The sequence below is a fragment of the Somniosus microcephalus genome, chromosome 9 (assembly GCF_052327205.1).
Source record: "Somniosus microcephalus isolate GS21.2 chromosome 9, FLI_Smic_1.0, whole genome shotgun sequence".
NCBI lineage: Eukaryota > Metazoa > Chordata > Chondrichthyes > Squaliformes > Somniosidae > Somniosus > Somniosus microcephalus.
This window is the reverse complement of record NC_140995.1, coordinates 101,441,704-101,469,133: the sequence shown is the minus strand read 5'-3', so window position 1 is coordinate 101,469,133 and position 27,430 is coordinate 101,441,704. Positions and strand designations below refer to the sequence as shown.

The following is a 27,430-nucleotide window of genomic DNA, read 5'->3' as shown; positions in this document are numbered from 1 at the left end:
CCTGACGTCGGGAAACCCGCACCTCTGATGGAAAAATGGGGATAATCCTCTTAACTGCCTGTTAACCGCCTGTTAACAGGCAGTTAAGTAACTGTAATCCCCTTCCCGCCTCCAGGAGACGGGACCTGGCGCGGGTCAGTTACCCGCCTCCTGGGGAGATGGCACGGAGGCGGGATGGGTACCCGTCCCCAGATTCTGCCATTTTCCCGGCAGTCCCACCTCCATACCTGCCTCCCCAGGGCTGGTAAAATCGCCCCCGAAGAGTCAGAAACAGACTTGATGTGAATCCGATTTTAACCCAGTCCCACAGGTATGAAGCCACTGTGCTAATCCAATGTGCTGTCCAGTCATCCTGGTCGTGAACTGTTCATCGAAGGTTAGCTGTTGTGGTAAAAGAGATGTTATCTATACCATTCATGTACATTATAGCTTATGACCGTTCAGTTGAGGTATTTCCCCTCCCTTTTTCCAGCCTCAACACGAGGGAAGATGATTTGCCAACCCACTACCACTGCTGTTGGAAAACTGTTACAAGTTGATTTTCCCCCCTCTCCCGCCCCCCCCCCCCCCCCCACCACCACCACCAAACTTCCTAGTGGGGAAACAACTGATCTCTGCATGATGCTCATCAACAATAGTACATGTCTTTGAAGGATCACATATACATTCTTCATGGCATGTCTTGGCTCCAGTGTGTGCATTAAGAGTTTTTTGTTTGGTTTATTTGCTACTAAGAAATTCAAGACGCAGTTGCAAGTGCTCCACAATTACGTAAACTTATTTTTTTAGACTTTTGACACAGGTCCAGTTGTGCACTGCAACATTTTGTAATAGGGCATAAGCTTGTTCCTGTAGTTTGTTTCACCAGGAGAAGGAAGTGGAAAAATTAGGGGAATTTTGCCACTCTCCAGTGAAATTATTGTGGACTGAGAAACGATACCTCTCTAGAAATTGTCTTTGGTACTAGAGGATTGAACAAAGAGGAGAGAGATTATTTTTAAATAGGCAAGAGAATTCTGTTCTACTTTGACAGCTATCTGGCTGTCTGTTAACAAAGGTTCACTTTCTATTCTGATGACTAAGTAGCTGTCAGCTGCTTCCTATTGTGAGAGAGGAAAATATTTCAGTAAATGGAGAGGTTGCCGACAGCTCGATAAAGAATAGGACTTCACCTCCTTGTTTTTGAAAACCATGGGTCTTTTTAAGTTGATCTGGTTTTCTGGTGAAAATTAGTGGTGTTTTAGTTATCAATCTGATTTTCTTGTGCTATGTAATACACTTCAGGCAATACTGGTTGGAAACTTGAAACCCAGCCTGAGGTAATTTAGTCCAGAGTGATAGTTTTGAAAGATATCTATATATATAAATCGGTACTTCTGTCTGTCATTCTGTCTGTCATTCTGTCTGTCATTCTGTCTGTCATTCTGTCTGTCATTCTGTCTGTCATTCTGTCTGTCATTCTGTCTGTCATTCTGTCTGTCATCGCGTGTGCGTCTTGCGGGTATGCGCTCGAAAGTTACAGGGCGTACCTACGCGCGCGTTACCTCCAAAGAAAGCTTACGCTTCCGAGATGGTTTTAAGCGTATTTACGTTTCGTCCGGGCTAAAATCCCGCCCGCGGTATCCCAAAAACCTTCAACGTTCCGCTCATTAGCATCTCATTATCCGTTCATTAGCGACAGAGTGACCTCGAGCTCGACCAATCGTACGCCGGGTTGCTGGCGTGTGCCGCCGGGCCAATCGGTGCGCGTGTGGCCGGGCTTTATCGTTCTGAACCGAGGTGAGTCGCCGCCATCTTGATTCCAAACTTTTCCTTTCTTTTTCCCGCTTTCTGCGTCTTAAAAAAAAAAACGTTGCTTTTAAAACACATATTGTTTTTTAAAAAAATGATTTAGAAAGTAATTAACTTATCTAATCCCATTAATTTTCCTACCTTTCCCCGTTTTTCCAGGTAGGCCTAGAAGCCTCGGCGTCTCCTCCGCACCCACGCCCAAGCTAGGCACCTCCTGGCCCCACTCGAAGGCTGGAGGGCCGAGCCTCAGCCCAGCGCCGCTAGGGTGCGCGCGCAGCAGGAGCTGAGACGCGGCGTCTCTCTCTGGCTAGCGTCCAGCGTTACCCTGGCAACCGGGCCCGCCGGACGTCTGGCACAGCCGCAATCGGCGGTCTTCACCTCGGGGGGGGCCCGCGTGCGCAGCAGGAGCAGCTGAGACGCGACTTCTCTCTCTCTGCTCGGCCGGGGGGCGGGGCTTGGTCAGCGTCACGGTTACCCTGGCAACCGGGCCCGCCGGCCGAGCCAGAAACGCCGCGTCTCAGCTCCTGCTGCGCGCGCAATCGGCGGTCTTCACCTCGGGGGGGGGGGGGGGGGGGGCCGCGACCCTCGGGGGGGGGGGGGGGGGGCCGCGACCCTCGGGGGGGGGGGGGGGGGGCCGCGACCCTCGGGGGGGGGGGGGGGGGCCCCGCGACCCTCGTGGGGGTCATTTAAGCCTATGGGACTGAGATAGGTAGAAAGATAGGCAGAGGATTCAACCACAGTGCAGTAATGAGAGAATTAAAACTGAAGCGGTGCCCTAGCATGTGTTTCAGTCTAATGGTTCAGATACTTTCCTTACAACTACTGTTGTTTGAGCAAACTAGTTTCAGAAGATCAAGTGAGGTGTGTTGATAATACTGTCTTCTGGGACTGGCTTGAAGAGAAATAAAATGCAGGGGACATGAGTGTTATTGGATTGTGCGAGACCTAACAGGTATGAAGGGCTGGATTTTCTCAATGGAGGCGGGACTTCTGGTTTCCGGGTTTCAGTCCCGCCCCCAGCGACGTCTGACCAACCCACGCTATTTTCCCTTGATTGGCCTTGTTAAGTCCGCCCTGCAGGCTTACCGGCCAATTAAGGGAAAGCTGGTGACAGATGACATCAGTGTATGATGCTTCATCTGTCGCAAAATTTTTGACAGATGAATTGTCAGCGTTTGACAGCTTTGAGAAGCTGTCAAACACTGACAATCTCTGTTCTAAGGTGAGACCTTGCACAGAAGGCTCACCAAGACCTCTCTCCTCAGCAGAAAGCAGATGGCTGCTGCATCGGAGAATGCAGCAGCCATTCTGTCATCTCTGCCGTTGAGATGAGGCACCTCCGGATCCTCAAAGGTTGAAGCCTGCAGAAAGAAGCAAAGGTAAGGAAACTTTTTCCAACACTTTATACTTACCTGTCCACACTTGCACCCATCACTCACCTCTACAGTGGACATTTCGACCCCTCTCACCCCCGCAGACCCACCGCTCGCCTCGCTGGCCCTGGCGAGGTTCGCAGCCGTCGGGAAGCCCGCAGTTGCAAGTGTAAAATGGGGAAAAGCCTCAAGACTGTCTGTTAACTACCTGTTAACAGGCAGTTAATTGGCTCTAATACCCTTCCCGCCTCGAGGAGACGGGTCCCTGTGCGACTCGGACCCGCCTCACGGGAGGGTGGGTCGGAGGCGGGTTGGGAGCAGGGTCGTCACCCGCTCCCAGTTTCTGCCATTTTCCCGGCAGTCCCGCCTCCCCAGGGCTGGGAAAATTCCCCCCGAAGTCTTTGCAGAGTGAGAAAGGTGCAGGTTCTGGTTCATGGGAAACGCAAGGTCTGCTTAACAGGAAGTGAAACAAGACTGTTGCAGGAAGAAGTGGCTCATAAAATACCCTAAATAAAAGCATACCGTAAATTTACATCACACTGATGGAGTTGTGAGAGAGACGTGCCCATCACACTTCCTGTTTCCCAAACTGAGTGTTAATGTCCAAGTTAAAATTTTGATTTTAGGATTCCAGCACTGTAGCATTTTCACTATTATCTCGCCTTCAAGACAATCTTGCTATTCAGTAAAAAATAACGTAATTTTTTTTGGCTACTTAATTGGTCATTTAAATTTTATTTAAGAAAATGTTAATCTTTTATCGTTATCTTTGAATTCTATTTTGAACCAAATAAATACACTCCCCTATTTGGATCCTGATTTGCTGGACAGGTTAAGAGTTAATGGAAATTCTGAAGTAGTGAGTGTGACTGCTGTGACTGTTGTTTGAAAGGCAAGCCTAATTCTGTGATTTTGTTGAAAGTGCAGTAAAGCTGAGAGAGCTGTTCATTAAATGGTGCTGAAATTTGATTGTGCACATTCGCTGTAGGCAGACATGGCATGCAACTGAGCACTTCCAGAGCTCTCCTGGGATAAGCTGTCTGGATTTTCACAACCTTGTAAATGGAGTTATAAATTAAAATGCTAAACAATGTGGAATAGAATCCAGTCTGAGGCTTGATTTCATGATCTGCTTTTTTAGATTTTCCCTTTTCTAGTATCGTAGCACTACAGTAAAAAGAAAAAGTGATTTTATTTTGTCACTTTTTGTTTAATTAATCTTTTTATTGGCTTTTGTATGGACAGTTTTAAATAAATTGCCACAGACTAGTTTGTTACTAAGTTGCAGTTCTTGAATTTGTAATGGCCAATAGCAACAAATACAAATGGAATATGTGAATAAGTACCAACAATTCATATGTATATTTTGATTTTCATAGGATGAATGTTAATATTGTGCCTTTTAGGCTAGTAAGATCTATACGTTTTAATGGTCTTATCTGGTACAGGAGAAATTGAGGTAATTGTGATTTCAAATTCACAGCATTTATTGATACTTTGTTAAATATATTAGTAGCCTATTGACACTAAATCCAGTTCAATCCAAAGTACTAATGGTGCACTGCAGCGCTATAACTATTAATGAAAGATGCCTGAAAACATTGAGATGTGTAATTGTTATTTGGCAACAATGAGGAACCCAGATTGTCAGTGAATTTACATATTAGTCATATTGATTATGGTACATTTTATTGTGCTACATTTTGAGCCACCCTTAAATGAAAAGTGCATTGCCATTATGATCCCTTCTGAGGATTAAGATACAACACATAAATAGTTTCCTTGGTGCAGTTTTCTTATTTGTTCACAATCAGATATTAAGCTTTTTATTAAAGAAAAAGTTGAAAGGAACACTTGCATTTCATTTATTAATCAACACATTACTGGAACAATTAAAATGCTTTGCATAATTAATTACTTTGAGTTCAGTGACTGTTTTTGTATATAGGTAAATGTAGAAGTCGCTCTGCATCAATGAAGTTCCACAAACCAATCAAATAAATGCCTAATTCATCAATTGTTTTGTTTGATGGCATCGGTTGAGAGAGGAATGTTGGCCAGGGCACCAAGAGAGTACAATAGGAAAATACCGCAGATGCTGGAAATCCGAAATGACAACAGAAAATGCTGGAAAAACTCAGCAGGCCAGGCAACATCAGTGGCAAGAGAGCACATTCTCTGAAGGACCTCTGTTTAATGGCTCATCTGAAGGTCAGCATCTCTGAGAATGTGGCACTCCCTCAGTACTGCACTGGAGTGTCGGCCCAGATTATGCTCCCTTCCTGATGTAAAGACTCAAACTCACCTTCTGATCAGAAGGTAAGAGTGCTGGCAATTGAAGCACAATATGTAATCTGGATGTGTGTTTTATGACTGGGTTTTCAGGGCATGATAGTTGTGCTCGGTTTTCCCCCTTAAATTTGTGGAAGTTGGTCCAATCACAGCATATGGGGTACCTGTTATCTAGGATAGAGTCATAGAAACTTACAGCACAGAAGGAGACCATTCAGCCCGTCGTGCCTGTGCTGGCTCTTTGAAAGAGCAGTTGTGCCACAGTTTTTGTTTGAAACCCTGTACGTTCCTCATCCTCAAGTACCTGTCCAACTACAATAGCAAAATACTGCAGATGCTGGAAATCCGAAATAACAACAGAAAATGCTGGAAAAACTCAGGCAGCCAGGCAACATCCGTGGAGAGAAAATAGAGGATGACCCCGAGCTTCCGGTCGCCTGTCATTTTAATTCACCGCCCCATTCCCACTCGGACCTCACTGTATTCGGGCTCTTGCATTGTTCCACGGAAGCTCAGCGTAAGCTCGAGGAACAGCACCTCATCTTCCGATTAGGCACTTTACAGCCTTCCGGACTCAATATCGAGTTCAACAATTTCAGATCATAACCTCGGCCCCCATTACATTTTTACTTTTATTTTTTATCCACACCTTTGTTTTGGTCCCCCCCTTTCTTTTTTTCTCTCTCCCACATGGCAGCTGTCTCCCATTCTGCCAGTGCATTTCACACCTAATCTAGAGCTGTCTTTTGTCTCCACTAGTCCTATCACCATCTCGTTTTGTTTTGAATACCTCTTAATGTCTCTTCACTCCTCTTTTGTTCTCTCCCAGCCTGGCCTCTTAATCTATTTCATTTCCTGTGCTTTTTCAGTCTTGACAAAGGGTTTGACCCGAAACGTTGACTCTAATTTCTCTCCACGAATGTTGCCTGGCCTGCTGAGTTTTTCCAGCATTTTCTGTTGTTGTACCTGTCCAACTAACTCCCTTTTAAAATTTGTTCTCCATTTTCCTTTTCCTTTGTATTGATAATCAAAAATCAGCTGGACAAGAGAATGTGTGAAGCTTAAACACTGGCTTTATTGTATCTGCATTTCAGCTTGTTTGACAAAACAACTAATGTTCATCAGTAGTACAGTTAAATTTTTGCTTGTGGAGATTCAGCTTTAATATAAAGTACCAACAGAAAAAGTGTCTTGATAATACAGGTTTTAATTGCAAATGTGGGTCGGTGCCCAATATTTCCCAGTGTTGGAGCAGTGTCTGATGCTGATCTGCTTAATTTATTCATGAATCTATAGCTGCTTCATTTATTCATGAATCCAAGAATGTCGGCCTTTTCTGGTTGCTTTTGTACTGCATACAGAATTATGCGTCTCTATTTCCTTTTGTAGATTTTTGTTGCCGTTATGTGTGCAATCATGGTTATAGAAGTGGTGATGAATCAGATGGCAGGGAGTGAAATACCTGACCCATTCTAATTTCAACTGTCCTACTGCCTCTTTATAGACATCAAATTAATTTCCTAGACACTGGAGAAGTAGGAGGGAGGATGTGTAATATGCAAAGAGCCAATGTGTCCCAGATATCAGAGGTGGCACAAAACCAACTAAATTTGTCAAACTGCACAGTTGTGTAAGTGTAACAAAACCTGATTTAAAAAAAAAAAATCAGCACAAGGTATGTACTATAGGTTGTCAGCGAAAAGTCATTTGAAATGAACATGTTAAAAAAATTTGGTTATTACCCCAAAGTTACAAATGTTGTCTTTTTACTTTTTTAAATAATCTTCTCAATTACTATTTTATCATAAATGTTGGTTTTTAATAGGGCAGCGTTATCAGTCTTTCTGCAAAATGACTCCTTCCATAGACAAAGATGGTAACAACTTCAATTTAGTCTGGTCATTGTCAAAGGAAAGCCACATTTGTGAGAGCTTTGAAAGCTATAAACCTGAATCATTCATGAAATGTGCTTTAATTCATTCTGTTTTTTAAAAAATTTGTATAGAAACAAACTGATCTGTAAACCAAGATAACATAGGTGCATCACAGCACACACATGGGCCTAGAAATTGGGTTGAGGCGCCAAGGTCGCCTGGGCGCTGATTTTTGCGCAGCGTTCGGAGCATTAGCGAACATCAGAAATTCAGTTTCAGTGCCCCTAGAGGGAGACTGGGCGAGGCTTGAGGCGCTCTGCGTCCCTCTTAGGGTGCTGAAACTGAATATCGCAGCGCAACGTGCTGCAGCGCCACACACTGCGGCACGGCACGCTGCGGTACTGCAGGCCTTCCTCCCATTGCTAAGGGGGAGGGGCCTGCAACAGCGTGATCCCCGATCGCGAGTGCCGGCAAAAGAGTCCGGCACCGAGGAGAAGTGCCAGGCTCTTGGGAAACAGACGTCAATGCCGCGGGGGGGGGGGGGGGGTCAGGAGGCCAGGGACGGAGGTGCTGGCAGGCGGCTGCCAAAAAAGGCGGCCGCCCTGCACCTCCACCTTAACTTGCGCCACTGCCGGCACAGCAAGGCCCCGTGAACCGGGCGCGGGTAGCGAACGGCGCTGCAGCGGCATTCGCTACCAAATATCGCGATCGGGGCGCTAATGGGGTGCTGCGCACATCGATGACGTCATTGGTGGCGGTGCAGCGCAACAGGCTAACGCCACCATTAGCGCCCCACTGAATATCGCGGGAGGCGCGGCCAGTGGCGCTGCAGCCACTGACTGCCCTCTTTAGGCGCTAATAGGTGGCGCTACATACCCAATTTCTAGGCCATGGTGTCCTGTGATAAATTTTTCTATTAATTCTCAGAATGTGGGCATTGCTGACAACACCGGCATTTATTGTCCATTCCTAGTTGCCCAAACTGAGTGGCTTGCTGGCCACTTCAGAGGGAATTTAAGAGTCAACCACATTGGTGTGGAACTGAAGTCACATATAGATCAGACCAGGTAAGGATGGCAGGTTTCTTTCCATAAAAGACATATTGAACCAATTGGGTTTTTACGACAATCCAGCATCTTCATGATTACTATTACTGATACCAGCTTTTTATTTCCAAATTCAAATTCTCAAACTACGATGGGATTTGAATTCACATTCCCTGGATTATTAATCCAGGCCTCTGAATTACTAGTCCAGTAACACACACACATGTGGTGTGTGTGTGTGTGTGTGTGTGTGTTTAAGATGTCCTAGTTACTGCTATGATAGAAATGTCAATGTTAAATGCTGACTTAAGCTACGCTCGCATGTCACATGGCACTCTACTCGGGAACCTGCTGACCTGACCCTGTGCTTCATCTGTTGCTATATTTTTAAATTGAAGGCCATATTATTAAAGGGACAGCGGCACTGTGGATACAAAATTGGCTAAGAGACAGAAAGATAGTACTTGAAAATGTAGTAAACAGTGAGGGCCGTGAGGAGGATAATAACAGACTTCAGGAGGACATAGACTGGTGAAATGGGAAGAAACAATGCAGATGAAATTTAATGCAGAGAAATGTGAAGTGATGCATTTTGGAAAGAAGAATGAAGAGAGACAATATAAACTAAATGATACAATTTTAAATAGGGTGCAAGAACAGCGAGATCTGGGGGTTCACATACACTAATCTTTGAAGCTGCCAGGACAATAGGCTGTTTAAAAAAGCTGATGGGATCCTGGGCTTTACAAATAGAGGCATAAGAATAAAAAAGTAAGGAAGTTATTCTAAACCTTTATAAATTACTGGTTAGGCCTCCGCTGGAGTATTGTGTCCAGATATTTCTGAAAACGTATGTTCAAAAACTCAAAGCAGATTGAAGCCCACTACTGCAGTCTTTTAAATCAAAGTTGCTTAATTCAAATGATAATTTGCTTGTTACTTTTCTTATAAGCACAAAAAAAGTTGTGTTTTAGTTTAGTTGCTTAATTTGAATTACTGGATAACTTGGTTTATGTTTGTACAACAGTTACTGTACTTTGAATTAACGAGCAGACTTCAGTGATGTTAATTGGCGGTTGTGTTGCCCTTAGTGCCCAATCTCGATCCATGCCGTCATTCGACAGCCAGGTTATACATGCACACAAAACAAATTTGCTTTAAAGCTTCTCTTAAAGGTGATAAAACAGGGCCAGTGGAAAACTTAACTGTTCAGGAATCTCCATTGATAACTATTAGAATTTTATGGTTATTAAATATATGGATTTCCTCTTTAGACTATGCATTTATTTTAAATGTCAAAATGTCTGGCCTTAATGCATTTTATTTTCCCAAATAAGACCAGCATTATTAAATTATTCAGAATATTGAAAGTTTCTCCTCTTCTATAGGCTGCTCTGGTTGGAGGAACAACAATGATAATTGGCTACGTATTGCCAGATAAAGAGATTTCTCTTCTGGAGGCTTATGAAAAATGTAGAAATCTAGCCGATCCCAAAGTCTGCTGTGACTACTGTCTGCATGTTGGTGTGACTTGGTGGGGACCACAGGTAAGGGTGTATTTTACTGTCTATATAGCCTAGTTTTTCAGAAATGTTTTTTGCCTGTTGTTTGTATATTAAGTTGATTTTCAATTTGAGAAGAGCAAAGCTAATGGTTAAGGTGTACTACAGAGCACCAGATCTGAAATAAGAAGGAAGTAATGAAGAGATAAAACTACGAATGCCTAAGCGGTTTAGTGTTTGAATTTGTTAATGTAATGCAGGTTTGCCCCAAGACTCAGAGCATCTGAGAAGTCACTAGAGGCAGCTCACTTCTTGGCTTGGTAACAGTTTTTACTTCAGATGTTTACTTCAGGTTCACCATCTCAAACCACTTCTGTACGTGCATCTTTACTTTGCACGCTATCTAGGTAATTTATAGTGAGTTGAAGTATTGAACAGAAGGCTTACTGGTTCCATCATGTGCCTTCAGATTGACTTCGAAACCCAGTAAAGACTGTGGCTTACATCCAGATACTAAGGGATACAGGAGGTGGGAGGTGCTGACAAATATCGAGAGTTAGTCAGACACTAGGAAGTTCTGCTGATTGGAAGCAAACTAACATGCTGTCCATTTTCAAAAAAGATAACAAAACAGATTCAAGCAATGACAGATTTACTAGTTAAAAAGTAATGGACTCAATATCAGGAGTAAACTTGAGGACTGCCTATATGACCTTAATAACCATAGAAGTTTACAGCATGGAATGAGACTTTCAGCCTAGCGTGTCTATGCTAGCTCTTTGTTACAGCAATCCAAAAGTAATGCCACTGCCCTGTGATCTCCCCATATTCTTGTATCTCCTCTGTTTGAAATATCTATCCAGTTTTCCTTTTAAAAGATGCAGTTGTCTCTTCCTGAAGTGCTTCCTATGACAATTTCTTGCTCCCAACAAACACCCACCTTGTTCTCTTATTAACAAGTTTAATTTGATGGCCCCTTTCCACTGGCTCCCCAATCAAAGAAAATAATCTTTTCCTATTGACTCGACAAAATCATTTGCCATTTTAAAACATTCTATGAAATTTCCTCTTTCTCTATTCAAGTGGAAATAGTACCAATATCTTGTGTCTCTTATAACAGCAGCCAATGTGGCATCTAATGGGAAAATCCTGCCTGACTAACCTGCTTCACTATTTTGACAAAGTCGCATCCCTAGGTGAAAGCTGTGTGATGTGATGTAGTGTACCTAGTCTTCCAAAACCCCTTTAGCAAAGTTCAGAATGAAAGTGTGTTACTGGGAATTCAAGAAAAAATCTGGAAATAGATAAGAAATTGGCTGAAGGGTAGCAAGTTTGGTTACTGTTTAGGGGAGTGATGTCAGGGAGGTGGGGAATAAGTATCCCAGAGATCAGTTTTGGGATCCTTTCTGTTTCAAATTTACATCAATAACTTGGATTCAGAAGCTCACTGCAAACGGGCAAAATGTTCAGACTGTGCCAAAATGGTGGCGGGGGAAATCACATTTGAAAATTCAGCCATGGACCTATTATGAGGTAGGTAAATTATATGTCGGCTAACGAATGGCACATGAAATTCAGTACAGATGAGATTAAAATATTGCACAGTGGAACTAAAAGAATTCATACGTACTCCATGAATGATGTTTAAAATAGCTGAGGGTGAAGTTGAATGATTTGTTATGCTAGCAGATGCTGTGCTTAGGATTGGAGTAATAATAAAGCAAATTGAATGCTGATCTATATAAACAGTATATTTGGAGACAGGCAGGAGGAAATGACCAAGTCCCCTTGACAGCTGCTGAAGAAATTCACCTGGCACTTTCCTGAATCATTAACAGCTGTCTCCCTACCTCCGCAAGAATCCCCTCTCCCTCTTACCATACCTCTATCGCAGCTGGAATAAACAGAGAAGCCTCCATCAAACCACACCCTTCTCCTATTAATAAAGATAAAGACCACCAACATGCAGATTACAACTACTGGCAGACATAAATGGATTTAAAAACTAAACATAGTTCTTCTGAATCTAAAAATTGTGGTCCAACAAACTGATTCTTTCCTGGGGCTTCCATTGTCTCTAGTCAGCTCTGGGACTTGATCTGCATTGTTTTGCTGCACCCAAGAACATGACCAAAAGTGTGCATCTGCTTCATAACCAGCCCTGGTGGGAAAAGTGGGCAGCAAAGATGTTGATGTTACGGAGCACACTTTCAGTGCACTGTGTGCTAATTGCTCCTGGACAACACAGAGGAACATCAGCCCCATTATGGTCTTTGGGCCTGCCACAAATTTCATTCCCCTCCCCATCTGCTTTCTCAAGCTGATACAGACAGATTGCAGCCTGTGTCCTGTTTGATCCTGAACTGAGCTTCATACCTCAAATCCTCACCATCTCAAAGACCACATACCTCCACCTCTGCAACATTGCCTGCCTCCACTGCCTTTGTCACTTCCACAAGACCACACACATGCTTTACTTGCTGGTCTCCTATTCTCCATTGTTCATAAACTCCAACTTGTTCAAAGCTCTCCTGGCTGTATCCCGTCCCACTCAACCATGAACCCTGTCCTCACTGACCTACACTAACTCCCCATCCCAACACCTCAAATTCAGAAGACTTCTCTTTAAATCCCTGCATAGCCTTGCTTCCACTCTATCTGACCAACCCTATATTCTCCCCTGAACACTCCTTTCCTCTGGTGCATCCAACCACTTGCAGCAGAGCTTTCAATCATCCAGGCCCTATTCTGTTCTTCCATGGATCTGTGTCCATCTTCCATACACCTATCTGTGAAGGACCTTGGATGTTCTTTACATTAAAGGTGCTATAGAAATACAAGGTGTTGTTTTGTCCTTTTTTATCTATTAACAATAAACAGTTTACTCAAACACAATCACTTTATCAGTTGCCATGAAACCTCTCGATGTGTAAATAAAGCTTATAAATAAAAAAAAATCTTGCTTCTGCTCCAGTAGATTTATGGGAAAGTGATTTTACTATATCCAGGTTGCACTCTGAATGCTGTAACTGGGATCTAACTAAAATTTTTGTAGAAACATTTTATACAGCATAGCTGGCTACAGTCTGTGGTTCTTTGAGTACATTGCAGAATTTTTAGTTTTAACATTTAGTTGGAAAGTTTGAGAACTCAAAAAATGCAATTGAAAGAAATCAGTGGAAATGGAAGGTGCAGATAGATGATCTGTTTTGTAATTGTAAATGAGTTAATTAGAAAAAGAGATGTCAGTATCCAGCTGGAGCGATCATTTGACTGGAACCAGTGAAGGAGCTGGAAAGGTTACCAAACTGTGAAAGGAGATATAAAAAGAAGGGAGAGGTGTTTGATATTACATGTGGGGACAATTGACAAAGATGGACTGTCGATCCCAGGATCTGATGAACGAATATGCAGAGTCGGTCTATAGCAAAGGATACAATTGTATTTAGATTGCTTTCTGTGCTATCTAAAGGTATTAAAACACTTCAGTGAGTGGTAATTAAAGTGTACATTGGGGAGAATTGACTTGGTGGATAATTGGGGTGGGCCAGCTTCACATAATCGGAGGGAGAGCATTTGGCACATGAATCATGTGAGCCAGAGTTTTATTTTGGGGATGGTGAGAGAAGGGAATTCTGCTTTAATAATTGTGCCAGGTGAGGAGCTAGAAGATAATGTTCAGGGATAAATTAGTAATTTAAGTACAACAGAAGGGTCAAACTGGGTTGCAAAGATGTTGGAAAGGTTTAAGTTTTTTTTGTACTGTTAGAAGGAATTGGAAATGTATGGATATAGTGCAGATATTTGCATAAACATGATTGTGAACATTAGCTATGAAGATGAGAGGACTTAAAACACTTTGCAAACATGGGCATAAATTCAGAGGAGTGGTATTATCGGTAAGAAATTATCTAACCACCATCAAAAGGTTTGATGTCATACCAGCAGGAGAAATCACAGAATTACTATAGGTGGAATCCAATAATTACAAAATGATCAACTGCTTTCTACCACCAAGATGAGCAAATATATAGAGAGCTATTTAGGAATGAAGACAGGCTACAGATAATTGTAATGTGATTGAGGATTTCAGAAGTAAAGTGGACAGACTAGGGGCAAGGACAAGGGAAGATAATTCATAGCTGCTTCATAATGAATCATAAGAAGCAGTGAGTGAGGGTGAATACGACTAGACTGAGTATTTTAACAGTCCACTAGAACCAATTCCTAACTTGGAAGTAATTGAACCCTTGACTTCGGTCATCATTTATAGTTTGAATTGGCAGTGCATTTAATGCCAGGCCAAAAATAACATTCTGGTTGTGCAAGATTTTGGATGTGCAAACTTTAGAGCTATGAGAGAAGCTACAGGAAGGATGAAGGAGGAAGTGGGACAAGAAAATAAAACTGAAGGGAGCAGTAAAGGCCATTTTAAGGAATTTGGAAACAAATCCTTATCCCTAGAAGGAGAAACCTAGCAATACAAAACCACTGTGGCTCCGAGCAAATCCAAATTACATAAATCAACAAGAATGGTTTCAAAAATACAAAGAAACGAGCAGTGCAGTCTGGGAATCGTACAAAGATCACTTGAGGATAGCGGAAATGAGTACTACAAGTTCTCCGAGAGGAATTGAGGGATACTATAGTTGGCCAAAGCGATCAAGGGAATGCTTTTAGCTTTATACAGAATAAATGGAAAGTTTAAAGACATTTTAGATCCATTAAAAAGTCTTCAAAAAGAGTGCAGATAAGTTGCACCTGTAGTTTTTTATGGCTCAGGGAATCCTCTTATGTTGGCACCAATCAGCTCGTGTCAAGCTCTATTAATTAAATACATAGAAGACACCTGGACCAGATGCTATGCACCCTGGAATCATCAAGTAAATTAGAGAGCGACTAGGTGAAACTGGTTAATATTTTAGAAGTTCTGTAAATCTAGGAGCTGTACATGAGGGCTGGAGGAGAATAAATGTTATCTTAATAGGTTAACTGGTCTGTGATTCTAGGGTTTATACTCACCAATAACCTATCCAGTTTGGGTTCTGCCAGGACCACTCGGCTCCAGACCTCATTACAACCATGGTCCAAACATGGACAAAAGAGCTGAATTCCAGAGGTGAGATGAGTGACTGCCCTTGACATCAAGGCAGCATTTGACTGAGTGTGGCACCCAGGAGCCCTAGTAAAATTGAAGTCAACGGGAATCGGGGAAAACTCTTCACTGACTGGAGTCATACCAAGCACAAAGGAAGATGGTTGTAGTTGTTGGCGGTCTATCATCTCAGTCCCAGAACATTGCTGCAGGAGTTCCTCAAGGCAGTGTCCTAGGCCCAACCATCTTTAGCTGCTTCATCAATGATCTTCCCTCCATTATGTCAGAAGTGAGGATGTTTGCTGATGATTGCACAGTGTTCAGTTCCATTTGCAACTCCTCAGAAAATGAAGCAGTCCATGCCCGCATGCACAAGACCTGGACGACATTCAGGCTTGGTCTGCCAACTGGCAAGTAACATTCGTGCCACACAATTGCCAGGCAATGACTATCTCCAACAAATGAGAATCTAACCACCGCCCCTTTCCACCATCTACAAGGCACAAGTCAGGAGTGTGATGGAATACTCTCCACTTGCCTGGATGAGTGCAGCTCCAACAACACAAGAAGCTCAACACCATCCAAGACAAAGCAGTCTGCTGATTGGCACCCCATCCACCACCTTAAACATTCACTCCCTCCACCACCAGCGTACTGTGGCTGCAGTGTATGCCATCTACAAGATGCACTGCAGCAAGTCGCCAAGGCTTCTTTGGCAGCAGCTCCCAAATCCATGACCTCTACCACCTAGAAGGACAATGACAACAGGCGCATGGGAACACCATCACCTGCAAATTCCCCACCCAAGTTACACACTTCTTGACTTGGAAATATATTGCTGTTCCTTCATCGTCGCTGGGTCAAAATTCTGGAACTCCCTCCCTAACAGCACTGTGGGAGTACCTTCACCACACGGACTGTAGCGGTTCAAGAAGGCGGCTCACCACCATCTTCTCGAGGGCAATTATGGATGGGCAATAAATGCTGGCCTTGCCAGCGACGCTCACATCCCAGGAACAAATAAAAAAACCTTTTTTTGCATTTCATTAATGGGGAAAATGCTTTAGGATTTTCAGGATGCTAAACAGTACCAAGGCCATAAGGCATAATTGGCATGCATTTAGAAAGAGCAAGTTGTGCTTCATGAATGCACTAAAATTCTTTCACGGAAATAACAAAACTATTAATAAGGGCAGTCTAGTGGAGGTGATCTTGGACTTTCAGGAGGCACTTGATAATGTTGAACATAAAGTTTCTGAAGATTTAAGGCTCATGAATTGAATGGAAAATTAGCTAACTGGATTAAAGACTAACTACATTTTGTTATAAATTATGAAGAGACCAATAGATACAAAAATTTTATTTAGAGTAAAGGTCCAGGTCTTTATAATGTTGAGAGAAATAGATAATGTAGATGCAGGCAGATCAATTAATTTTGAAAAAAGGTTTTATTTCTGGGTAGAGTGATCAGAACTGTAATATTGCACGGTATAGTGATCTACTTTCAAATCATATTACAATTGATATGCTGCCTTTTGTCTCTAATGTAATAACAATTTCACATCTTTTGTATTGAGAACTCCGCCATTTCAGCCAGTGGCTCAGTTGGTAGCACCCTCGCCTCTGAGTCAGAAGGGTTCAAATCTCACTCCAGAGACTTGAGAACAAAAATCTAGGCTGACACTCCTGTGCAGTGCTGAGGGAGTGCGGCACTGTCAGAGGTGCCGTCTTTCAGATGAGACGTTAAACCGAGGCCCCGTCTACTCTCTCAGGTGGACGTAAAAGATCCCATAACACGATTTTGAAGAAGAGCAGAGGAGTTATCCCCGGTGTCCTGGCCAATATTTATCCCTCAATCTACATCACTAAAACAGATTATCTGGTCATTATCACATTGCTGTTTGTGGGAGCTTGCTGTGCGCAAATTGGCTGCCACGTTTCCTACATTACAACAGTGACTGCACTCCAAAAAAAAAAAAAAGTACTTAATTGGCTGTAAAGCGCTTTGGTACGTCCGGTGGTGGTGAAAGGCGTTCTATAAATGCAAGACTTTTTCTTTCAGGGTGATACTGACTAATTTTGTAGTGGTAAATCTGTAACAACTACACATCAGTAAGTAAAATCATAAATAAACATATATGGTGCAGCTTCTGCATGTAAACGGTTTGGCATCAGTCCTGCTGAACAAACAAGATTCAATTTTTCCCCTTTTAATCCATAAAATAATTTTCCTAGCTAAGAAACATTGTTATTTTGGGGGAATTTCTGTTTATCAATACCAGTGTCTCAGGTTATCTGTTGAATAGAATATGAATCTCCAATTGTACCCATGCCTATGTCAGTTGGTCTTATAAATATCCAATCCTTATATTGGGATAGAGAGAGAGAAATAAAGTATTGTCTGAAAGGCAAGAAGCCACAATCAAGAGCATCGGTTGTCCATTTTTTTTTTATAAAGGTGAGAGACTAGTAATTGTTGGTATTCAGAGGGATTTGGGTGTCCTTGTACATGCAGGTACAGCAAGCAATTAGGAAGGCACATCGTATTTTAGCCTTTATTGCAAGGGGGTTAGAGTACAAGAATATATATAGGGCTTTGGTGAGACCACACCTAAGGAAGGATATAATTGCCTTGGAGTGGGTGCAGTGAAGGTTCACTGGATTGATTCCTGGGTTGTGAGGGCTGTCCTCTGAGGAGAGATCGAGTAGAATGGACCTATATTCTCTGGAGTTTAGAAGAAAGAGAGGTGATCGCATTGAAACAGATAACATTCTCGGAGGGCTTGACAGGGTAGATGCTGAGAGGCTGTTTCCCCTGGTTTGGGAGTCTAGAACTAGGGGTCATAAGGGGTCGGCCATTTAGGGCTGGGGTTGTGAATCTTTGGAATTGTCTACCCCAGAGAGCTGTGGATGCTCAGTCGTTGAGTATATTCAAACTGAGATTGATAGACTTTTGGCACTAAGGAAATGAACTGATGTGGGGATAGGGTGGGAAAGAGGAGTTGATGTAGAAGTTCAGCAATGATCTTGTGGAATGGCAGAGCAGGCTCGAGAGGCCGTATGGGCTACTCCTGCTCCCATTTCTTGTATTCTTATGTTCTTAATTTTATTGATGAGATTTAAATAAATATGGGTGAACTAAGTGTATTTTAAGGCCAAATCTTCAATCCTTGTCTAATTTTTTATTATTCAGGTGCAACTTGAAATGGAGGAACTAGTGAAAGAGCACGGAGTGAATTCATTCCAAGCATACATGACCTACAAGGACCAGTACATGCTGCGAGACAATGAGCTTTACCAAGTTTTTCGTGCATGTAAAAGCCTTGGTGCCATAGCTTGTGTCCATGCGGAAAATGGAGAGCTGGTAGCAGAGGTAAATGTTCACATTTAAAAATTTACTGACATGTCAGCAATGAATAATGTATGAAATGATGCCACGAATAGTGAACAAGAATTTTTAAAATGCAACTGAAAGATGATTTCAGACAAGTGCATAACAGAATTTACGGTTGCACTTGAAGCTTTAATTAACCCAATGTTATGGGTATTCTATGTAGCAGGACTTCTAATATGAATTAAATACTCCTTCCTAATTTAATTCTGAGATGGAGAATATGCAGTACCATTATTTCTTTGTTTTTCAGGGTGCAAAAGAAGCCTTGGAACTGGGAATCACTGGGCCTGAGGGAATAGACATCAGCAGACCTGAGGAGGTTTGTCCTATCAAAATGGTTAAGGCATATTAAGTGTATGATAAATATGAAAAGAGTTTTACTATAAACCTTGTGTATACTGGTCATGTTGGGTTACTTTAATTTCAAGTAAATAGGACCCCTTCCCTTAAGATATCAAGCTAAAAGTGCAAACATACAATGATGAAAGCAAATATTTCATGAGTGAGCAATACAGCTCATAAATTTAAATAGTTTATTCCACCCACTAATTCTGGTATTCTTTCTGTGTGACTCTGCTTTATAACCATTTGAAATTCATGTAGAGAAAGAAAAGCTCACCTTTGATTTGCCTTGGGGGCTGAAAATCTGTGATGGTTCCAGGGAGTGTGCAGGAAGGATCATAAATTAAAGTCAGCTGTTTTTCTCATTTTTGTTCAGCTTCTGCTGTACTTTATGCCTTCTCACATATGACTGGCTCCCTAGATGTGATCCGAGTGGCAAGGGCAAGGGCAGCCACCTCTCTCTCATATTCAGGGGATCTCCTGAAATCGGATCACGTTGTGCAATCTGGCTTTGTGTTAGTAGTCAGTAGTTCTGTATGATGCTAGTGCTTATGTACTGTAGGTATCTAACACTGACATGTTCTGGCTACTTTTTGATCCCGAGGTAAGTTCCAAAGTGGTTTTAGCAAGTGTTTGTAACTGTTTTGCCATGGAAATGGAAATAGTGTTCATTTTGAACTGGAATGCTAATGAAAACTGCATAAGAAGCTGAGTAAGCTTCTGTTTGAGTTTAGTTTACCAATTGAAATAGTGCTGCTTCAGTAAGTTTTTGATGCATATTTTCAATTAAAATATTAATCCTTTGTCTTTTAAAATTCTGGAAATTAAAATGAAGCAGATGATTTTAAATTGGCTTTCTGTTAACCCACAGTAGTTGACAGAACTGCTGGAGATTCCCCAGCATGGCCATTTGAGAACTGCAGACTTTCAGGAAAAAATTGTTGCAAAGAATATTGTGGGACTCTGCAAAAGCTACGTAAAGATTTAATATAAAATTCGGTAGTCGTATCTAGTTTATTCTAAGACCCTGTGCTGTATTCAAACACTTGTGGGTAAATTGGAAGAGCTGGTCTCCTTCATTTTTTCTCACTAAATAATACTTTTGTTTCTGTGTGCAAAATGTTTAAAATACTTCTTGCTTTCTTCATACAGCTTGAGGCAGAAGCAACACATCGTGCCATCACAATTGCTAATCAAGTGAGTTTTTCTGTTAAGCAATTATGTTTTAAGTATATATTCAGCATTTCAGCTGAGCTCCATATCTAACTCTTCCCATTAATTTCCCCCTTCAGACCCATTGTCCATTATATTTGGTTAATGTCTCAAGCAAGTCTGCAGGTGATGTCATTGCTTCTGCAAGAATGCACGGTAAGGTTGGTTAGAGTATGGAAAAATCCAACCGTTAAATCCAGTGCATTTCCTTTCTAGATATTCCACAAATATTTGTTCTTGATGATCAGATTGTTAGGCTTCTATTTTCAGTGGTAAAGATGCCCTTAGTGTTCAGGAAATCTAAGTTTTTGTTAATTGAGCAGACACCTCTGTGGAGTTCTGTCTTGTAAGAGTGAACCAAAGATGGGGCTAAAAGGATACACTAATAATATCTAGTCCAGGGAAGTTATACCTCGAGTGACAAGTCTTTTCCTCACCTAAGCAAGTTTCTTTGAAGAAGCCTCAGATCTTTTTTCAGCAAGCTTATAAACAACTTTTTAATGCACTATAATCTTCCAAGCAGATAGAGCAAGAACTGATGGGTTTTGAATCTTGTAACATGTGATCGGCATTACAATATTGTTGTTTTCTAAGTGACCATTATATATCTTTTCTCAGTGACAATCTTGCATAGATTCACATTTCAGAAGCCTGAGGTTTAAGGCCAACCATCTGAATCTTGATTCAGACCCACTCTAGCAGGCTGAAAACATAAACAAAGGCCAAGCACTTGATTGTCAAACTCAGACAGCATGTATGTATTCACTCACCCCTTAGGCACTCATCAAAGCAAAGGTCAGATAAAATCTCATCAGAAAAGAGCCATAACTTTCATTTTAAACCCACAGTGCCTCGGCCTAGCTACCATTCAAATGAAAATTTCAAATCAGACAGAACCCTATTTCCATCACAAGCACCATCTCTTGCTTCAGGAAAGGGACCAAGACAGTTCAGTCATTTGTCTAATTTAAGTAATCCTAATCTTGTTCTCTGTGCTTTGAGCCTGTCACCTGGTGGCTTTAAAGTCATGGTTATGACAACCACATTTCTTTTCTTTGTCTCAGTATATCAAGTCACAGATATTTAGGCACTCATCATAGGCTATTTAGCACTAGGATTAGGCTCATCTTACATCTTTTCAGCAATTTTTATCTTTTTTTAGTTCCACCACTGTCAAAAGACTAGTTCATCCAAATTCTTTCTCGCCATTTCATTCCTCAGAAATCATATTCAGAATTTGTAGTGTAGATTTCTTCAGACCTCTCTCCTTCATTCTCTCTCACTATCATTCTCCCCCTTAGTGCGTGCACACTCTGCCTATCTCGCTCCTCTTCTCTTTCCCTTTTTTTCCTCCCACCTCATATTTGTCTCTCCTATTGCTGACTGTCTTCTCTTTTCTCCCCCCAAACCCTCTCTTTTGTCTGTCTGCACCCCGGTCTCTGATCTACTCATTGGGGCTGAACCCTCCACTGCTTCCTGCCCCTGCCTGCCCCAGGCCACGGTTTAAAAAGCCAGTTGCTGGCTTTAACCAATGGCAGTGGAGAAGGAAACATTTTTGCGGTTTCAATAACCGGGCTTTTCCCAAGTTGTGAAATATTTGAAAAGCCTGCACTCACTTAAGGCCAGGAACTTAGAGGCTTACATATATATTTGGGTAGCTCCTGTTGTTTATTCTAAAAAGGTGCCCAATAACTGGGCCATCCTGAAATATGAGGCTAGGTAGAATCAATATAAGCACCCATTCCTTCCCTGTTCTACCTCCTCCTTGCTACATCCTCCACAACTGACACCCCACATTTGCCACCTTAAAATTTGACACCTGGTGTAGTTCCTATTCTTCCCCTCCCCTGGCAGCTCCAACATGTGACTCAAGAGCCACCTTCTGGCCTACAACACTATCCTAGTACCAGCGGACCTGAGCCCAGCCTTCTATTTCCCTTTTTTCTTATCTCACTTTAACCTCTTTGACCAAGCTTTTGCTCCCCTGCTTTAATATCTCCTTATGTGGCTCGGTGTCAAATTTTGATTGATAATGCTCCTGTGAAGCACCTTGGGATGTTTTACTATGTTAAAGGTGCTATATAGATGCAAGTTTTTGTTGTGCTCCTTGGCCTTTTCGCTCTCCCTTCTACCACCCTTCAATGTGAGCACACATTCCCCCTAACTCTCACCCTTTTTGTTCCCCCTCTAGCACATCCTACCTGAGCAGCCATGCCTTCTGTCCTCCTCCCAGTTACTATCTGTTTCTTTCTTCCTTCTATCACCACCCTCCTCTAGCTCTCCCCTGGCTGGATTTCTTCCCTACCTGGCACCTTACACCAAGCACCACTTCATGCTATTTCCCCACTATATCCGTTACCATCCGAAAGGAGAGAATGTGAAGAAGACAAAAGAACAATAGAAAAAGAGAGAGAGAGAGGGAGATAATAAGAGATCAGAAGCAGAAGAGGAGAGAAACAAAGAAGCTGCAACACAGAGATGAGTAAAAGAGAAGATATCCTTTGACTTACCATGAGCACCACCACAGGAGATCCACTGCCCTGTAATATATTAAAAATATTGCATCGACATGAATTTCCTTGCTACAAAACCTTACTTCCGATTGTCACACTTTTGTATCAATCTTTTCCATTATGAATTCCTATGTACACATTTATGAAGGAAACTGACAATGTAAACTTGTCACACAGTAATTATACCTTCCTGCCAGTGATGGCACTGCAGTACCTCAGTTTTGCAAGTCTCAACTCCTCAACCTGTACTGCAGATAAACTTTAATTAATACAACTTGTGTTATTTAACCAAAAATAATATAAAATGGAAGTATTATGTAGAATTAAGGGCAGAATTTATTACTTTAAAATGGGGACTGAATTACATCAGTGCACCCTGGTCCAGTTACCTGATGTGCTTCACCTGAAGACTCCACTTGGTCTTGATTTCCCTTGTGCAGTGCTACAGGAGATCAATTTAAGCCTATGTAATATTCTTTGAGATTGTTATTTTAAATAATAAGGGATGTCCTCTATTTTCTTCACATCCCAGAAAATGGGTCTAATTCTATCACTGATATCGCCATTTGGTTGAGTAATTTAATGTGGTGTGAAGTTACACTGTCCAGACCAGAGGTAAATGTTGATCGGCTTCATCTATAAAGTTACAATTGGAATTCAAATCAAAGTACCCCCTCCCCTCTAATTTTGTAAAAGAAAATATTACCCTCAGAAGAATTTCTTGCGACGATAGTAACTTTTCGGTCTTCCCTTCTAGACAACTCTGTGATGTCAACAACAATTAGCCACAACTACACATCAGCCTGAGCGCCTATCTGCATCCCCAATCTATAGCATGGTTTCCCAAGTCTGGGTGATTCAAGAAATCCTCAGGCCTGTCCAAAGTCACACTCCATCCTTTACTATTTTTTTTATATAAGTACTTACTGGTATGCTCTTCATCAAGAGAGTGGTGAGAATGTGGAACTCACTACCACAGAAAGTAGTTGAGGCAAATAGTATAGATGCATTTAAGGGGAAGCTAGATAAGCATATGAGGGAGAAAGGAATAGAGGGTTATGCTGATAGAGTTCATTGAGGAAAGATGGGAGGAGTCTCAAGTGGGGCAAAAATGCCAGCATGACTGGTTGGGCCGAATGGCCTATTTCTGTGTCTTTAAATTCTATGTAATTCTGTGTAATAACATCAGAGTACTTAGCTGAATGGTTTGTAACTTGGTAAAACTATTAATCAAAATTCTACCAATATTTTCTTTGAGAAATAACAATACTTTTCTCAAATTGATTCTCCCTAATCTACCAAAATGTGTGTGGATTTGAAAATTATATACTTGTGTACAGCAATTTAGATTAACCTAAACGGAATACGCTTCATAGAAATGAAAGAGGGGAAACTCCGGCTTAAAGTGAATGAAAAGTAAATGGAGCATCTGTGTATACATGACAGATGTATATTTAACTGGTAAACTATAATTAGGTGAATAAAGTATACATTATGGTGGATGTTTTTAAATTACTAATTCAATCTTATTTTTAAAGGCAAGATTATATATGGGGAAACAACCCTAGCACACACGACTCTGAATGGATCAAGCTATTACCATCCAGACTGGTCTCATGCTGCTGCTTATGTTACTGCGCCTCCTCTCCGACTGGATGCTAGCACTCCCAATTACCTCATGAGTCTGCTAGCCAAGTGAGTTTCTGTAACGAGCTGAAAATAAATAATTGAGCCCCAAGCTCAAACTATTTTTGACTGAGCTGCGGCCAAATATTAGAAGATTGCAGATGTGTGTCATCATCATTTCCACTTGAGTTGATTAAGGTATTAAAAATTAATAACTTCTGAATATTGTATAAATATAACATGGATTATAACTTAGTGAGAATTTAGAGTTTAAATTTAAAAGAGTAAATATCTGCCTAGTAACAAAAAGTGGCAATGGCTGAAAACCAAGTAGTCAAATTCCTCCATTTTTTTTCCTGAAACCTTCCAGTTACAAACCAGCAAATGTCACACAACTGATCAAACTACTCATAATTTCTTCATGGCCACCGTTTTTCAAATTATCTGTGTGTATAACTAGAAATACCATTTATAACATAAAAACCTTTATTAGTTTTTTTTTTAATTGTGCAATTCTGGAAATTACTAAACCTGATTAATATGTTTCTATAGGCATCAAGGGGTATGGGGAGAGAGCGGGACTATGGTATTGAGATAGAGAATCAGCCATGATCATATTGAATAGCGGAGTAGGCTCGAAGGGCCGAATGGCCCACTCCTGCTCCTATTTTTCTATGAAATTGACTTCAGTATTTGAAAATGCCTGCAAAATGTTTCAGACTTGTCCTTTTATCTGGACACTAAGATTTGAGTAGGTAATTGGCTTGAGCTGGGGGTTTTCAGGTGCTTGGACAAATTCTGTGAGAGACAGATGTATCGGTGAGAGGTGTAATATTTACCCTGCTCCTGTGAAATTATAGTGCCCAGAATTCAGCTTGGCAACTTGTCTCGTGCAAGCCAAGCAGAAAATTTAGAAATAGCTGAGTTGCAAGCAGTAGAAAGTAACAAAAAGTCTCAGCATTGTATGCAGTAAGCCATTAAATAAGAATCCTGAGTTAACACTGTTGCTTGGAATGAGATGGTACCAATGTTTTAATCGGGGGATATGTTGGAGACTTGTTTGATGCTGACATTGGACGTTGCAACAGGAGGGAAGTCAACTGCCGGCACGTCTAGCCCATGCTAAATGATCATTTGTTCAGGTGTTGGTTGTTGGAGTAGGAAAATCCCTAAGGGTTGTTCTATATCAACATGTTCATTGAAAACCATAAATCAAAAATATATATAGTGCCATAATTAACCTTAAATTGAAATGACCAAAACATGAATCCAATATAAAATCTGTTAACAACATCATCTTGTATTTATATATCGCCTTTAATACAGTAAAACATTCTAAGGCACTTCAAAGGAGCGTTATCGAACAAAATTTGACACCGAGCCACATAAGGAGATATTGGGGCAGATGATCAAGAGGTAGGTTTTAAGGAGCATCTTAAAGGAGGAAAGAGAGGTAGAGAGTCGGTGAGGTTTAGGGAGGGAATTCCAGAGCTTAGCGCCTTGCCAGCTGAAGGCACGGCTGCCAATGATGGAGCGATTAAGAACGGGATTACAGAGATAGGGAGGGGCGAGGCCTTGGAGGGATTTGAAAACAAGGATGAGAATTTTAAAATTGGGATGTTGCTTAACCGGGAGCCAATGTAGGTCAGCGAACACAGGGGTGATGGGTGAATGGGACCTGGTGCAAGTGAGGACACGGGCAGCAGAGTTTTGGATGACTTCGTTTACGAACTGTAGAACGTGGCAGGCCAGCCAGGAGTGCATTGGAATAGTCAAGTCTAGAGGTAGCAAAGGCAAGGATGAGGGTTTCAGCAGCAGATGAGCTTCAGGGGTGGAGTCAGGCGATCTTCCAGAGGTGGAAATAGGCCGTCTTAGTGATGGCGCGGATATGTGGTCGGAAGCTTATTTCAAGGTCAAATATGACATCAAGGTCACGAACAGTCTGGTTCAGCCTCAAGACAGTTGCCGGGGAGAGGGATGGAGCCTGTGACTAGTGAACGAAGTTTGTGGTGAGGACCGAAGACAATGGCTTAGGTCTTCTAATATTTAGTTGGAGGAAATTTCTGCTCATTCAATAAGTGTGACAATTTAGAGGTGGTGGTGAGGTAGAGCTGGGTGTTGTCGGCGTACATATGGAAACTGACACTGGTTTTTGGATGATGTCGCCATGGGGCAGCATGTAGATGAGAAATAGGAGGGGGCCAAGGATAGATCCTTGGGGGACAGCAGAGGTAACGGTGAGGGAGTGGGAAGAGAAGCCATTGCAGGTCATTCTCTTCATGGCAGAAGTACCTGATGTCAAGACTTCAACGGAACACTGGTCAAATATTATTTCTGTTTTGTTTTATTTTTCCTAGTGATACTATTAATGTTGTTGCTTCGGATCATCGTCCATTTACTACCAAGCAAAAAGCTATAGGAAAAGAGGATTTTACCAAAATTCCTCATGGTGTTACTGGAGTGCAAGACCGAATGACTGTTATCTGGGAGAAAGGAGTGGTATGTTTGACATTACTAGAATCTTTTGTTAATGTTGGTTACTATTAAATCTACATTAGGGAGTCTAACATGAATTTTGGTAACAGTACTATTAAAAATAGCATCTTGATTTATAAACTGTAAATTGTGGGATGTCAGCGGACCTCTCAATCCTGAACTGTTGCAGTTGTTATTTTATTTTCTGAACTTTTTCTTCTAAACTAGTGTACCTCAAGATGAGAGGTTGCCAATACTGTGGAATAGAATGTTTGATTTTTTTTCCTACTCCATGTTCTCTTGTACCAATCCCAGCAATAACAGCAATTGGATAGCAAAATACTGCGGATGCTGGAAATCCGAAATTTCCTTTTGTTTCTCTTTCTCACCTGGCAGCTCCTGCCAGTACACTTCACACCTAATCTCAGCTGCCTTTTGTCTCTACGGGCCTATTACCATCTCGTCTGGCTTCGAATACCTTTTATTGTCTCTTTTGTTCAATCGCAGCCTTGCCTTCGATCTATTTTATTTCCTTTCCAGTTTTGAAGAAGGGTTTCGACCCGAAACGTCAACTCAAATTTCTCTCCACGGATGTTGCCTGACCTGCTGAGTTTTTCCAGCATTTTCTGTTGTTATAACAGCAATTGGATGCTGGGTGACACGCCCCCTCAGCTGTCAAGTAAGGCATCGTAACAAATATTAGAAAAGCATCCCTGCTATATTTGTGTCTTTTCCATTTCTCACATTCTTCTGGAATTGCTGAAGAAGACATTCTTGAGTTGTGCTGAATTTCTAGGCGGTTTTGTGCTACGGATTGATTCTGACTAGAAACCTGATTGAAATTATGCAAAGGCAATTCACTTAACAGATAGCAGAGAAAGAAAAACTCCAGCCC

General features: G+C 41.7%; 1 protein-coding gene across 1 annotated transcript in view; it reads left to right on the top strand.

Moving 5' to 3' along the window:
* Nucleotides 1-27,430, top strand: part of LOC147112561 (dihydropyrimidinase-related protein 5-like) — an 82,365-nt gene that overhangs the window by 10,189 nt on the left and 44,746 nt on the right. The window contains exons 2-8 of the mRNA XM_085996908.1: nucleotides 9,765-9,923; nucleotides 18,167-18,346; nucleotides 18,618-18,686; nucleotides 19,862-19,906; nucleotides 20,002-20,077; nucleotides 23,973-24,129; nucleotides 26,418-26,559. Of these exons, the coding sequence (XP_085853034.1) occupies nucleotides 9,765-9,923; nucleotides 18,167-18,346; nucleotides 18,618-18,686; nucleotides 19,862-19,906; nucleotides 20,002-20,077; nucleotides 23,973-24,129; nucleotides 26,418-26,559 (828 nt within the window). The remainder of the gene's footprint in view (nucleotides 1-9,764; nucleotides 9,924-18,166; nucleotides 18,347-18,617; nucleotides 18,687-19,861; nucleotides 19,907-20,001; nucleotides 20,078-23,972; nucleotides 24,130-26,417; nucleotides 26,560-27,430) is intronic.